Source organism: Leuciscus leuciscus, assembly GCF_965113295.1.
Source record: "Leuciscus leuciscus genome assembly, chromosome: 3".
NCBI classification, from domain to species: Eukaryota; Metazoa; Chordata; class Actinopteri; order Cypriniformes; family Leuciscidae; genus Leuciscus; species Leuciscus leuciscus.
In genome coordinates, this window is record NC_138727.1 from 30,734,320 (window position 1) to 30,749,886 (window position 15,567).

General features: G+C 36.9%; 1 protein-coding gene across 4 annotated transcripts in view; it reads right to left on the bottom strand.

Annotated features, from left to right (window-relative positions):
* Window positions 1-15,567, bottom strand: part of igf2bp2b (insulin-like growth factor 2 mRNA binding protein 2b) — a 47,586-nt gene that overhangs the window by 11,580 nt on the left and 20,439 nt on the right. For 2 of the 4 annotated variants that reach the window (XM_082165401.1, XM_082165398.1), the window contains exons 3-5: window positions 4,429-4,734; window positions 932-1,066; window positions 574-696 (exon numbers count right to left, since the gene is read on the bottom strand). In XM_082165401.1, the coding sequence (XP_082021527.1) occupies window positions 574-696; window positions 932-1,066; window positions 4,429-4,610 (440 nt within the window). In that variant the 5' untranslated portion in view covers window positions 4,611-4,734. Of the gene's footprint in view, window positions 1-573; window positions 697-931; window positions 1,067-4,428; window positions 4,735-14,176; window positions 14,353-14,381; window positions 15,308-15,567 lie in introns of those variants that run through there. The other 2 variants (XM_082165400.1, XM_082165399.1) reach the window with 2 other exon arrangements.

Consider the following 15,567-nt stretch of genomic DNA (forward strand, 5'->3'; position numbering starts at 1 on the left):
TAAGCTAGAACAAAACGTTTTTTTGTTGTTGTTGTTTTATAAAAGCAGATGGTCAGTTCTTTCTTTTGATATATTGTTCAGATATAATATGTTCAGATATTCATATAACAAAATATTCTGTGGGCCATGAATGATCAAAAATGCTAGCGGTGGCTGGCAGCTTTTAAAAAAATGCTGGCGGGGAAAGAGTTAAATGCCTTTTGCTTGCCTAAATAAACCAGAGTATTAGAGTATTTTACCCTATAGAAAATAACAGTGAATTTCCATACAATAATAAAAATTATAAATATCTATATAATTTAATGTTTATATATTAAATCGCTATCGAATTGTAATTCATTCGATTCATAGCATTTTAACTTGATCACTGAATAAAAACAAATGATTCCTGATTTTAAAAAATCAATGTTTCAAGATCAATGCATATACTTCGGCAGGATTTGTAATTATAAATAAATATTCAATAATATTATAAATTAAATATAATTAAATATGCATGGAGAAAATGAGTGAATCATTACACCCCTATAAAAGACATTGTTAGCAGTTTTAATGGATGTAGAGCACACTTACGCAGAGATGGTGATCTTGGTCCCTGTATCTTGCTCTATCTTCTTCAGGTTCCTGCCCTCCTTCCCAATGAGTCTCCCAACAAGGCTATTGTGGGCCAAGATCTTCAGAGGAACCTCCTCAACACTGACACAGAGAGAAAGTACACAATATTAATTGTTTGTTTATTTATTTATATTTTGAACTGGTGCAGTTTTTGAACTTAAGTTAATAAACACCATGAGCTTATTTATATATAAACATGTTTTTAAATGATTTGTCTAAAAAAATAAAAAAATTTTTTTTTTTTTTTTAAAACAATCCTAAAGCGAATGAAGCATATAAAACTTAAATATGCCCTACAGTCAGATGAAATACTGACATCTTGGTGTCATTAGCCTCTTTTTCCATGATTTCCAGGATCATCCTGCAGGCTTGTGAACAGCCCTCTTTAGATGAGTGGATAGTGATGGCCTTCTCAGTCGCCCCAGCATTCTCTTTACGATGGATATCTACCCTGAGACAGGGAGAAGGATGACATTTATCACATTTTTGAACTACATTGTCACATGTAGTTAAATACACAATGTGTAATTACGACCCAGAAAGACACCGAATGTTGAATTAAGCATATAAAGCAGCATTTTTAAGATTTCAATTTTACGTTTAAATTAGTCAAACAAGAAAAACAACCCTCAAGAATCCTGCAGGTTTATTCCATCACTTTGTGCTATGTATAGTTGTCTTTGAACAAATGAAATAGCTCTGAATAAACATTTGTGTCAAAGGGTTTGTTACATACAAACATTTGCTGTAGTTTGTGAAACAAATATGCTCATTGTATTATTATGTTTAATTTGCATAATATTTTAAAAAATATTTAGAAATAAATAATTAAAAGATAAATCAGTTTTAAAAAATACTATGAAATTGATAAAAAAAATCTGTAAAATAAATCGATTTATACATAATATAGAAACGTCTTAATTCTGAAATACTATTATAGTATTTTCAAAAAACAAAACAAAACAAAAAACCCGGAAACCAACCAACTGAGCAATCTGGTAAGTTTGTGCACACTGGCATTCAGATTTTCTCAAATAAGGACTAGGTTAAGCTAATTTTAAACATGTACACAGTGAATACGACATACGTAGCAGCAAACCGGATAGAGCACAGTATTGTTTGAAATGAAGGATTTAAAGTTGCTTTCTCATGCATGTCAAGTGGCAGCCGAATTCTACTGTCCGCATCAAACTCACACAGCTTAGATCCTTTGTGCGTGACGATCCACCCTTGCAATGTATATGCACCTGTATACAGGGTATGCACACTTGAAGATCTAACAGCTAGATATGCCAAAGTTTGTGAGGTTTATGGCATTTAATGTTCTTTAGATATTAAAAGGCTTAAGTATTAAGCACTCGGCTTTCAATTATTCAAAACAACTATTATTGAACAAAGATAGTCTGAGCTCAGGGGCAGGGTTCCCAGGCCTGCTTCATACACTCATCAGACACACCTTCGATAATTAAAGGTGGGGTAAGCGGTATTTCAAAAACGCTGTTGGACATTATTGATATTTGAAATCAAACAAACACATCCCTCTCTTCAATGCTTCGCCTCCAAAACTCATCCTCCAATCCTAACCACCCTGCTCTGAGTCAGCCTGGAACCCCAATGCAGATGATGAATGAATGACAAGGAAGCGCCAAAAATGAACGTACAGTACACAATAGTAATTACAAACAAGAGTTGGTGGTTAGTTGCCAACAGCTCCAGACAAACAATGACACTCAAACTTAATGTTACTCGTGTGGAGGCGACTCAAAGCAACCTCCGCGTCTGTTTTCAGGCCTTCCCGCTTTGCTCTCTCCAGCGCTGGAAAGCTTTTCTAATATTAATGCAGGTCCTAAAGATCTTGCCCAGTTATAACCCTTTATTTTCCAGTGATTCCTTCTGAGCTTATTTAAAGGATTAGTTCACCCCAAAATGAAAATTTCCTAATAATTTACTCACCCCAATGCCATCCAAGATATCCATGTCTTTCTTTCCTCAGTGGGAGAGAAATTATGTTTTTTGAGGAAAACATTTCTGGATTTTTCTTCTAACAATGGACTTCATTGGTTACCATCGTTTTTAAGTCCAAATCAATGCAGTTTCAAAATTCTTTGAAGTGTTTAAACAGGCTGCCTTACACAACGTGATGACGTAGTTCCCTGTCCGTTTGTTGATCAGCGCAATCCGAACTATTGAAGGCAAAAAGTCTATAAATAATTTTTTTGTTGTTGAAAATGACCTATCGTTTCGCTAGATAACAACCTCTTCTTCAGCTGTGATCGCGTACAGCCCGTTTAAACACTTCAAAGACTTTTGAAACTGCATTGATTTGGACTTAACCCTTGTGTGGTGTTCATATTTTTGTTACTCAGCCAGTGTTCGTGGGTCTGGTGGACCCGCTGCATTTTTGGGTTTTTAATTCAACACAATCAAAAATGTTATGTTAAAATACTCAACAGATGTTTACTTCATCCCAATTACAAGCAATATAAACATATATGGTCAATATTTTCTCTTTACCTTTGTTAGATCACATTTAAGAATTGCAACCTCGTGTGGGAATGGCAGGAGTAGAAGCACAAAACTCACTCTTGCACTCTTTCACACTTACACACAATCTCTCTCTCACACACACGCACACACACACTCATGCAGACACATACACACACCCACAACACACACACAGACACACACAAAACACACACCCACACCCACACCCACACACACACACACACACATACACATGCACATACACACACACACACACACTTGGATATGTGGTGTATGGTCACTCTCCATAGGCATAATGGTTTTTCTAATGTACAAACTGTATAATATATCCCCCTACACTAACCCTACCACTAAACCTAACAATCACAGAAAACTTTTGGCATTTTTTGAATTTCAAAAAACACCATTTAGTATGTTTTAGTATGAGGACACAGATGTCGTCATAAACCATGTTTACGTTGTAATACCCATGTCATTATACACATTTGTGTCCTCATAAACCATATACAAGAACATACACACACTAACAGCAGGCCCTGACAGGAGGAGGACAGAGTAAAGGTACACAGGACCTACAATTTCCACACTTTTATTAGCCCCGGGTCCAGTGGACCCGAACATCCTGTGTGTAATATAAATGTGTAGGGGGGGTGTACAGTGTGTTTTCATTAAAAATGTGTTCTGATATATATTCCTCACAGAAAATGAGCCAAGGCCAATGAGTCTCAGTTTGATAAAATAATTAATTGTATCATTTTTCTTTTGCTAAAAAATGAAAACGGGTCCAACAGACCCGAACACCATACAAGGGTTAAAAACGTTTGTAACCAATGAAGTCCACTGTTAGAAGAAAAATACAGAAATGTTTTCCTCAAAAAACATAATTTCTCTCCCACTGAGGAAAGAAAGACATGGATATCTTGGATGGCATTGGGGTGAACTAATCCTTTAATACCGCTTACCCCACCTTTAATAATGCCAAATACCGGCATTGATGATATATTGGTTTAACCACTATTACAAAATCCAAATTCTACGTTTTTGAATGTATCAAGTAAGTGATTTTTAATTAACTATCTGAAATTAAAAGGATTAAAATGCAAAAAGTTAAACCAAATATTGTTTCAGCCATAGCAAGTTGTTGATCATCGGCACAGAAATGTCATATCAGTGTATCCATATATTAGTGACATTAAACTATAATAGCTATAAAAACTATAATTACATCTTTAAATTATAATGATCAATTATATTTAACACATTACTAATTAGACAAGTACTGATTGAAAAAATATCAAGACTTATTACTTGGACTGTGTCTGCTTTGTGATGTTCTTTATGGTGAGTCCCTCTTTTCCAATGATGGCTCCCACAAATTGAGTGGGTACTAGGATTCTTAGAGGCAGTTCTTGCTGACGCTGCCTCGGCCCCTGGGGGCCTCCCATCGCCCCTGGCTGACCAAACTCCTGCTCCCGACTTCCTGTCCCCATTTTAGATGCCCCTCGCGGGACCTGGGGTCTTCCACCCCCGTCCCTTCCTGCCTCCTCGTCCAGTATGTACGACACACTGAAGGAGTGATTCTCAAAACGGTGGCCTGTCAACTTCTCAACAGCCCTGGAGATAAAGGAGAGAGAAAGAAAGAGATCAATCACTATGCCATGACATACTTAACACAGACCCCAAATAACAGACACAACAAGGAACATACAGCATTGGTTACACTGGCTAGGGGTGTGAGATATCACGATTTTAGATTGTGAATGATTAAAATGTCTCCACAATCTGCCTTTGAAGAAAGATCATAGTATCGTGCTACAGTGCACATTCTATCAATTGCAATTCTAGTACCACCGGCCCAACATACTGTACAACATGACGTTCATTCACATCACGTTTAGCAAAGCAGTGGTAGAGTTATGCTCATGTGACATTACAGTTGTTCGCCATCAGTTCACATGCGTTTTAAAGCATTGCAAGTCAAACTTTTTATTCGCACGCTGTTCTGCCATAAGTTTTTCTAAAGTGTATACCCGTAGAGCGCACACACTAAAAGCCTGACACACAGCGAGTGAGAACTTAACTAATGGCGCTTTTCCACTGCATGGTACGGTACGGCTCGGTTCGGTACGGCTCACTTATGGCGCATTTCCACTGCATGGTACGGTACGGTACGGCTCGCTTCGGCTCGCTTTAAATGGTACCACCTCTGTTGAGGTTCCAAGCGTACCGTACCGATACTAAAATGTGACGTGAAAACACTGCAGATCACTGATTGGTCAGACAGAATCATCACTACCAGCGTCATTGTATTTACAACACGAGACACTAAACCTGCTAGATTTAAATAGCCAGTAGACAACAGCCAACACTGTAGCGCCTGTTTTAAAAGTAATTGCTTGAAAAAAAAAAAAAAGAGTATAAACTTAAAAAAAGAAATGGCTGAATCGTGGTCAGTGGACGAGGTGCAGACGTTCCTCTCGTTGGTTGCCGAGGAGCGGATGGGGAAACACGGAATGAAAAATTCGCATTTAATATGATGATGTCATGGCAGTAGAGACGGCAACTATAACGATCAGTCCCACCCACTTTGAAGCGGTACTAACTGCAGTGGAAAAGCAACCGAGCTAAAGCGAACCGAACCGTGCCGTACCGAGCCGAGTCGTACCACACAGTGGAAAAGCGAAGCGAGCCGAACCGTTCCGCGCCGAGTCGAACCGTACCGAGCCGTTCCATGCAGTGGAAAAGCGCCATAAGTTCTCTTTTGCATCTTATTGCGCGAACACTGTCAAACATATACACAAGGTTTACATAAACACAATCGATTATATCTTAAGTGAATGTTAACAGTATGGATGTGTGTCAGTTTATTAGATCAGTGCATTCGGTCTTAAAAGTGACAGTGAAAAACTTCAGTAGCTTTAAGAATCAGTCAACATTTAACTCATACAGTGAAGTGTATGTAGTATTTTATTTGTTTATTCATTTTCTTACTTGAATGCTACTGTTACAGTAAATACATTTGTATCTTATATTGTATTTGTCCTATTTGTAATTTGTATCTTCTTATTTTTAATAACAAGTAGTAGTTATTAGTTATTTTTATTATTAGTAGATAATAATAAAATAGAATTAATTTCAAACCTGAACCAAACATATTTTTATTCAAAGATCAACTGCAGTCTGTCATTAGTCAAACTCAAATGTCATTGTGAAAAAAAACACACAAAAAAAAAACAATGATGCAACTGTGTAAATCAGACTTATGCCAAAATTATCACCACAACTAAATTGTCAGTAATTAAATAAGAAAACTAAATAATTGTGTAGATTATTTGCTTTGTGTAACACGGCATCAGACATTAGGCCGAAGTATTTTTTTGCACACAGTGCCGCGACCAATCAATCACTCTTTACGACTGGCATTCACTCACATTCACTGTCCTCCCTGCTGCGGCAACTTGCGCTCACTTATCAATGCATATCTAAATTCGCGCCTATGGTATCTTTGTAGAACTTAAAAAAAAGAAACAAAAAAGATGCTGCAGCCAATGAGCAGCCGGCGGGGACTGGCTGCAGGACGACTCAACCTTCACGGACAGTTTTTAATGTTTTATCAGACAATAACTACTCAAGAATTTGCTTTAGTATAATTTTCGGGACAATTAGGGCCGGATTCAGGATTCGGGACAACAGCTTAGATTTCGGGACTGTCCCGAATTCTTCGGGACGTCTTGTCACCCTAACTTTAAGTGGTCTGTCATTCTTTTTACTTTTTTGTTACCAATATGGCTACATTTACAAAAATGGGGAAATAAGTTTGGCTGTACTACTCAGTGACTTGCAAAATAGACTTAAAAAGCAACATGAAAAAGAAACATGATAAGATCGTGGAATGTGATCCTGTCTGAAAAAGGCATTGTTATATGATATTGTTGCCATAGCCTATCGCACACCCATAAAACTGGTTATAAGACTTTTGTCAGTGTAATGAATGGATTAAGAAAACAAGAGTAGCCTAAGGTAAAAGGATGAATTCCAAATTTTACCATCATTATTCAAGTCACCTTCATATAGCGCTTTTAACAATATGAATTGTTTCAAAGCAGCTTTACAGTGATAACAGGAAATTACAGTAACAGAGATTGTTTTGGCTTTACAGCAGCTCTAGGATAAAGTTATTGTCCAGCTAAAGTTAGTTTTGATTGATTGATTCACTTCTGTCGTGAAGATCATTAGTTATTAACTTAGGGGCCGCTTACACGACACCGTTCTAACAGAATAATTGTATTCAAAACATATATATATATATATATATATATATATATATATATATATATATATACACACTGTAAAAAAAAAATTACATCCCCAAGTCAAAAATTTCAAGTGACCGATGACATCTAAATTTTTCAATTAGTCTGACGTATTATTTCACATTGAGCCAATGTTAACAGACTATTGCAACAAGAATTGCACTTGGGCCAATTGAAAAATGTAGATGTTATCGGTCACTTGAAATTTTTGATTTGGGAGGGTTAGAATGTTTTTACAGTGTATATATATTTTTTAAAAAGTAGATTTCTCACATTTCGCATAACCTGTTGCTGTGAAAGCCATCTTACTACCAGGGTTAGGCAAAATGCTGAAATTTAAAACTCACATTCATTCATGAGGAATTTGAATTGAAATGACAGGAAGAGGTATTGCAGTTCAAATAACATCAATACAGTCACTCAGCAGAATAATTTCATTAGACCGACACAAGTTTTGCAACAAAATATTCAATTGCACCAATAATTTTGCTTACATATTCCCTGATATGTAGAATACAGTGTTTGAGATTAGACATACAGTATTTCTCTAAACTGCTTAATACGGTCAAATTAACACTGATAGAGCTCAATGTCCATCACATTGTTTTCAGATAATATTTATAAAAACAAAAATAATATATATTCATTATCAAATACAGAATCTATGAAGCAAATTGGAGCATTAAAAAAAAAATTGTTTTCCTCAATCGTGATGCATAAAATTAATGTTAATTTATGTGATAAATTAATTAATGGGATATAATGAAGTGCACTACTGTTCAAAAGTTTGGGGTCACTAAGATTTATAATATTTTTTAAAAGAAGTCTCTTATACTTAAGGCTGCATTCATTTGATCCAGTAAAAACAGCAAGCATTCATTTATTCTTGTGATGTCAAAGCTGCATTTTCAGCAGTCATTACTCCAGGCTTCAGTCTTACTCAGTTGTGCTGCTTAATAGTTTTGTGGAAAACGAAGATCTTTTTTCAGGATTCTTTGATGAAAGTTCAAAAGAACAGCATTTATTTAAAATAGAAATCTTTTGTCACATTATGAGTGACTTTACTTTCACTTTTGATCCATTTTGTGCTTCCTTGCTGAATAAAAGTATTAATTTCTCTTTCAAAAAAACTTTTTGAACTGTAGTGTATAAATTAAATACAACATTGTATTTGAGACGTATTTTAATTATTTAAGCTGTGTGATAACTTGTTTATGTGTAATTTACACAGACAAATTAAATGTAATGAAATTAGATACACACTCAACCATTCCCATTACGTCATTCAATAAATGGTATTTTCTCAAACTCAAAACAAATTCAGGAAATGAACTCGAATTGAATTAGCATTTCAGTTCAACTCTGAATGGTGCACAACCTCACTACAAATGCTGGTACAATTACTGAGCGCCAGTCTGTCTCCTTATGACAGGAAATAGTAAATCAGACAACCCGCAACACACACATACCCACCCATTGAGACAGACCTCCCTGAGATCAAAGCTCCAAAACAGGGCTGGGCTACATGGGCAAAAATATTAGCATGATATTTTTTTTCCATATCATACGATATCGATATTAATCACAATATTCATTTACCTACCATTAATGGGGAAGGAAATGCTTTCCACATATTTGTTAGATCTTGAGAATGAATGCAAACTTGTTTGTTCACAATTAAACTCAACAGAGTAGCTACCTTTTAATTTAGGCCCCCATGAAATCCATTTTATATTTCCCTAAATTCTGTGTTTTCCATGAGATTTTTGGGGGATTGTGTGTTTGATGATTTAATACAAATGTATATAAACGTTAACAATTTAATTTAGCTTTTACAATGGAATCAAATGAAAATATAACAATTTACAAAAAAACGTATTTTTATGTTTTGTCAAATAAGATGCTGCACAACAGAACTGTATACATTTAAAACGAATAAAAAAATAACTTGGTTGTGTGACATTTCTCAGAAATAATAATATTATTATTAATTTGAGAAGTACATTTTAGTATAGGCTACAGTAGTGATATATATTCTGTCAATTTCTTAAAGTTAAAACTGACTTATTTTGACGGTTTGTCGTGATGATCTTTCAGTTTCAGTGTATTTGACGGTAGTTTTTCTCAAATGAAACAGTGAAAAGCTTGTGAAGTGACTCAAAGTAGCTCTGGAGATGAAGTTCATGTGCTCATGTCCTCATATATTGAGACGGCAGACGCTGAGTGAGCGCCACATGCGTGTGAGTTTGTGTATCAGACGAAAACGCGCCATTCTTTCACACAGAGACACAGAAATCACTTATTAGCAACATTCACTGACTGGCTGTTGTCAAATTTATTTCTGCTGTATGATAGGCTGTTAGATTAATCCATATCGGGTAAAAATGTCCAGTGTTTATCATTGTTATTGATGTAAATTTGACCACGATCTCGATATGATATCATTTATCGCCCAGCCTTACTCCAAAATAAGATCCTCGGAGACCAGAAATCATCCAAACCAAACAAATGACTAAATTAATTTAAGTTCATACAACAAGATCACAACAAATCATTTCAAACAAATTAGATTTTGTTGGAAAAATGTAATTCATTTTCGTGGAATAGTTTTCCTTAATTTAATTAAGTTCGTTCAACAGCTTATTTTTTTGAGTGTACTTGGGTAAAATGGTAAGTGACAGAATGAAACCGGAAGCAGGAAATGGAACTATGGAAAAGATCCATTTAACTATGAAAAGAACCATCAGCTCATCATTTTCAGAGCACCTCATTAAATGTATACTTGCATGGCCTTTGCAGTGAAAACATTTTGAGAAGTTCCTGAAGAAGGATTTTGATGGTTCCATGAGTCGTAATCGATTTCTTCGGCGTTGAATGAAGAAATGTTGATGAACTTGAATGGTTTGTTTGACTCTGTTCTGGTTGAAAGTTTTCTCTCTCTTAATGAGTAAGTGGCTGGAGCGCAGACGGCCCTGGGCCGGAAAGGCCATGCAGAGCAACCAGGAGAATGGAGAAAGTCGGAAGAGATGATGGTTGGAGTTGCAATGGACTTCTTCTGCATTGAATGAAGAAGTTGTGCCAAACTCCTGATGTTGTCCTTGATTCTGTTGTGGTTGAGGGAGTCCCCTCTCTCCTGAATGAGCATGGCGTACAAGAGAAGGCCAAGCGAGAGAAGGGCTTGTGTAGAGGCCATTTAAAGCCTGAGAAAGGTACCACCTTTCAGGGTTGGTTCAACCAATAAGAAAGGGGGAATTTCCAAGCGCGAAATTCCTCTGTTGGGAGGATTTATGAATCTGTCTCAAGTGTGGGCCTTGCCATTTGTGTCCATTTATACTCAGATAGATATCACAAACACACACTGCATTCTATGAGAAGGCGATGTGCACTAAAGTGCGAGTCATTAAATGAGGATTAATTAGATAGGAGACATGATATAGGTGGGGTTACATTAACTAGTAGTTCTCTCATAAAATACATAGTATCAAAGACATAATAGTATCAAAAGACACTACACAAGACAGTAAATCATTCACACAGTGTCCTGAGGTGCATGTTCATTTATAGATCAGTTCGTCCATAAATGAATGCAGGAAAGTCTGTTTTAAGGGCTGTGGGTCTTTTCTTTGGCCTCTGCTTTTTCCACGTGACCACATTTTTAACAGCAATAAACCAACCTATCTGATCGTAGTCATGGTAACCAATACCCTTCTTGCCCTTGTTGGGGGGATGGGACCATAGATCCCAGAGTAAGTTTTAAAGATTATTTGTTAAATATACCAAATAAGTGTGTCTGATTTGTCTCAGTCGTTACATGGGATCATTTGATGATACAGAACGGGAGATTTATGACTTAAAGATGATACAGAACGAGAGATTTATGACTTAAAGGGTTGTTTGAAAGTGTGTGTGTGTGTGTGTGTGTGTGTGTGTTAGCCATATGAGAGAAGTTGAAGATGGGGTTAAACACCAGCTGGCAAGACCTGGCGACTGGTCCAACACACACACACACACACACACACACACACACACACACACATTCACAGGGGACTTTTATCAGCTGCTAGGAACACAGTTACTATTGTTTGAGGCCAAGTGTTCGCTCAGGCATAAGTCCCAGAGCAAACATTCTCAGCTGATGTCCATTTATTGACAATCGTAATGCTACAAATGCAACATAAGCTAAGTGACGTGCTGAATTGGGTGTGATAGCTTCTTCATGACTTTGGGACTTTTTATCCACAAACGACGACTTCATATACAGTACATCATGACCAAGACCGCCAGCAGCCTGGCATGTGACCAGCTTCTTATAGCACACACACACCCACAGATGCTGACAGTACTGTACATCAATTTAGTTAGTATACATTGCAAGGAGGGATTATGAACTGGACCAATGGGGATGTTTTCCGGGGGTCTCTGACTGCCTGAGCTAACTAACTACACTGAACACTGAAGTGATTGACAGCTTCAGTGATTATAAAGGGAGTGCTCTTTGCTCGCTTCCTGTTTATAACTAATTCACGATTTAAATAAAAGCTGCTAGTTACACACTGAAATGTTTCTAATAGGTTTGTTTTTAATTAAATAAAAAAAGATTTTAAGATGTATTAATTCGATTAATTCATAAGAAAAAAAAAGTAGATCAAGAATCATTTTGGAATCGGATCATTACTCTCTGAATCGGAATCGGATCGTGAGGTGCTTAAAGATTCCCATCCCTAACTTTGGTATTCAACAGTTGCATCGTTTTAATTGTACTTGTGTTTATATATGATGTTTATATTGGCTGGTTACTGAAAGCAAACTAGTTTTTAGACACACATTCAGATACGCCCCAAAGCGGAGAACATCTAGCATTTTGAGTGTCATTGAGCAGAGTTCTCTCGCTGCAGTGGACACGCACCATTACTGAGAAGCACAGAATGGGTAATTAACAGAATAGGAGAAGATTGATGGTATCTCAAGATGCGTTTTTAAAAGTTGGAGTACTTTTGATTTGACAAGCCATCTTAATGCTTAATCCAGTGCACTGCATCTACATTTACAACAGATGAACACTTTAAAGAACATAATGCCAACATGAAACATGTGAGCAGGGGTATATGATACACTACAAGGTATAACCAGCTGCATTTTTTCTGTAGTCTGAATTAACACTAGGCAATAAGGGCAATAAATGACAGCTTCATTAAAAGCCTGGACATTAAGTGAGATTCACTTCAATCAAAAGGGATGAGCCAAGCCACACATTCACACAGACTTGTCCAAAGTAGGTGTGTGTGCCAATCAGTTGAAGCAGGGTCATAGGAATAAACAACAAGACTCACTATCAATCACCAGTGAATGTAACAGGGTGACATAACAGCACTTGCAGGCCAAATGACATCACCAGCTATAAGAAGATCACTAGAGCTACATCACCTCAACTAACAGGGTCAGATGAGTGCCAGTTACTGTTCTGACATCACTTGTTTGGGTCACATCATCACAAATCAAACTGTAAAGTATGGTAACATGTACAATAGCTTTGAGAACTTTAAGAATCAGTTTCTATAATGTTCTATAATCTATCAAATAACTGATTTTTTATTTATTTTATCACATATTCCACAAAAATATTAAGCTGTTTTCAACACTGACAGCCTATTTCTTGCACCAATCAGCATTTTAGAATGATTTCTGAAGGATCATGTGACACTGAAGACTGGAATAATGGCTTCTGAAAATTCAGCTTTGCCATCACAGGAATAAATTATTTTTAAATGACATTAAAATAGAAAACAAGAAAAGTTTTTTTTTTTTTTACATTGTAATAATATTTCACAGTATTAGTTTTTACTATATTTTTGGTCAAATAAACACAGCTTTGGTGAGTGTGGTGAGCAGGACGAGGCCGAGGGCCGTGAGAGGGCGGCACGAGGTCTCGTATCTCTCACGGAGATGCATCACCTGCGCGACGCACCGGTCTCGTATCTCTCACGGAGGAGCGACGACAGAGGAGATCGGGAGAGGACAGGCCTGAACTTGTGTTGTGTTTTGTTTTATTGTGACAGCAGTTGTCAGTGAGGGGCTGCTGTCTTTTACTTTCGTTTTGTTTTATTTCTATCATTAAAATGTGTTTGAATGTTCGCCGGTTCCCGCCTCCTTCTTCTCAAAACATTTAACCTCGTTACAGTGAACATTAGAACGTTTTTTAAAAATCTTACAGACCCGAAAGCTTTGAATGACACATTTTTTAGGCTACTTCATAAAATGTTTAGGTTTAAATTTTTAGTTTTCTCCCTTAAGCCATAATGCACCCTCCTTTTCACACACAATACAAAACTGCATAGGACTGACATGATCATTACATTTTGACTGATTTAACTGTTTATTTTTGTCAGAATAAGTCATAGCAAGTAATTCATTGACAATGAATTTTCAATCATACAGTAAATTGTAGGATTTCTTTAAGGCTGTGTAAAAAACAGCACAGGGTTAGAATGACATGACTTATAATAATATTAAAACAATAAATGTTTAAAATCCACTTTCCATTCACAACATTTTTTTGAAAAATAATAATAATAATAATATCATTTTTGTTGTAGTTGTTGTAATTAATATTTGAAAATTAGTAATACATTTCTGTCTAAAATTGCTCCCTTCACTGATCACTTAATTGACAAGGTTTACTAATAAATATTTAATATGAGTATGACTGTTAACTGTCTGAGATATTGAAAGATGAAGTCATTTACCTTACTTTGTCCACACTTTTGCTGAGACTGATGCAAACATTAACTGTGCTAACTAAACATGCCAGCGCTGCCAGAGATCATATTCACACAAAACCCTGCTCTTCCAGTTCGGCAGACATGCTGAGACTCCTGTCAAATTCCACCACTTTAAATACGCACCAGCGACACACCTCTTTACAGCGAATGTAAGAGGTGACACACTCACAGAATGTAACAATGTGACTATCCATACACAACCTCTGACAAGAGACGGCAAGACAAGAGATTGGCAAGAGACACCAATGTGCCATGAGAGTTGTTCCACCAGCCACGTCGTTTTGGTGTCACCGATCAACGTTAATCATACAATAGAGGGTTCAGGACCAGGCAAGTGCCAGGACAGCTCTCCACCCATGTGTTTCTGAGAAGCCAGGAAAACTTGATCTATTGTCATGAGTCACAGGGTAAGCCTAACCAGTTGCACAACCCTTGTCAAAGCACATCAGGGCCATGACAAGAGAAAAGGCAAGACAGCAACTGTATACAATTTTCTGAAACTCTAATGAACCAAAACATCCATGTACATGACACGTCACTTATGACCTGAGATCATCAATGCTAATCCAAATGCAACAAGACAAAGGCTACAGGACACACACAGACCCCGTACATTTGAGGGCTTTGGTTTTAGTGATCTGGACCTCAGGCCCTAAATGATCCTCAGTACCCAGCAAGCAATTTTGCGTTTAAAAGACGTCTAATAGCCGTTCAAACACAGCCCCTGACGTCTAGGCTAAAACCAGGCAAAATTTGGGCTGTCAGGGAATTTAAAGTGCCCCTATTATGGATTTTTGAAAAGGACCTTTCATGTAGTGTGTAACATAGCTCTAAATGAATGAAAACATCCTGCAAAGTTTTAAATCTGAAAGTGCACCGTATATAAAGTTATTGTCTTTCAAAAGTAAGAGTCGACTCTGAGTCACTGAAATGAATTGTTTTTCAAACGAGTCATAAGCCGTTTCGTTGTGACTTCAAGACGAAACATTACCATATTGCCCGCCCACTTATTGCGCGCGCAGACACCAGGGAAAACTTGAACCTCAAACCTGCAGCTGATTCCTGTGGATACTGGATAGCATCATGTTGAGAAGATGCTGTGCTCTATAATGTGAGCTAAAGCCAGTTTTTTTTTTACACTGCATGGACGAGCATGTGAAGAATCAGTGGTTAAAATTCATCTTTACCAAGATACCACAGCAGTATAATCCTAAACGTTTGCTGTGTTCCCTTTATTTTACTGACAACTGCTTCTCAAATCTTGGAGTTCAATGCAGGATTCACAAACCGTTTGCTCTTGAAAGATGATGTTCAAAATACTTAGTTTTGAGTTTTATATTGTGTAGGTCTCCTGC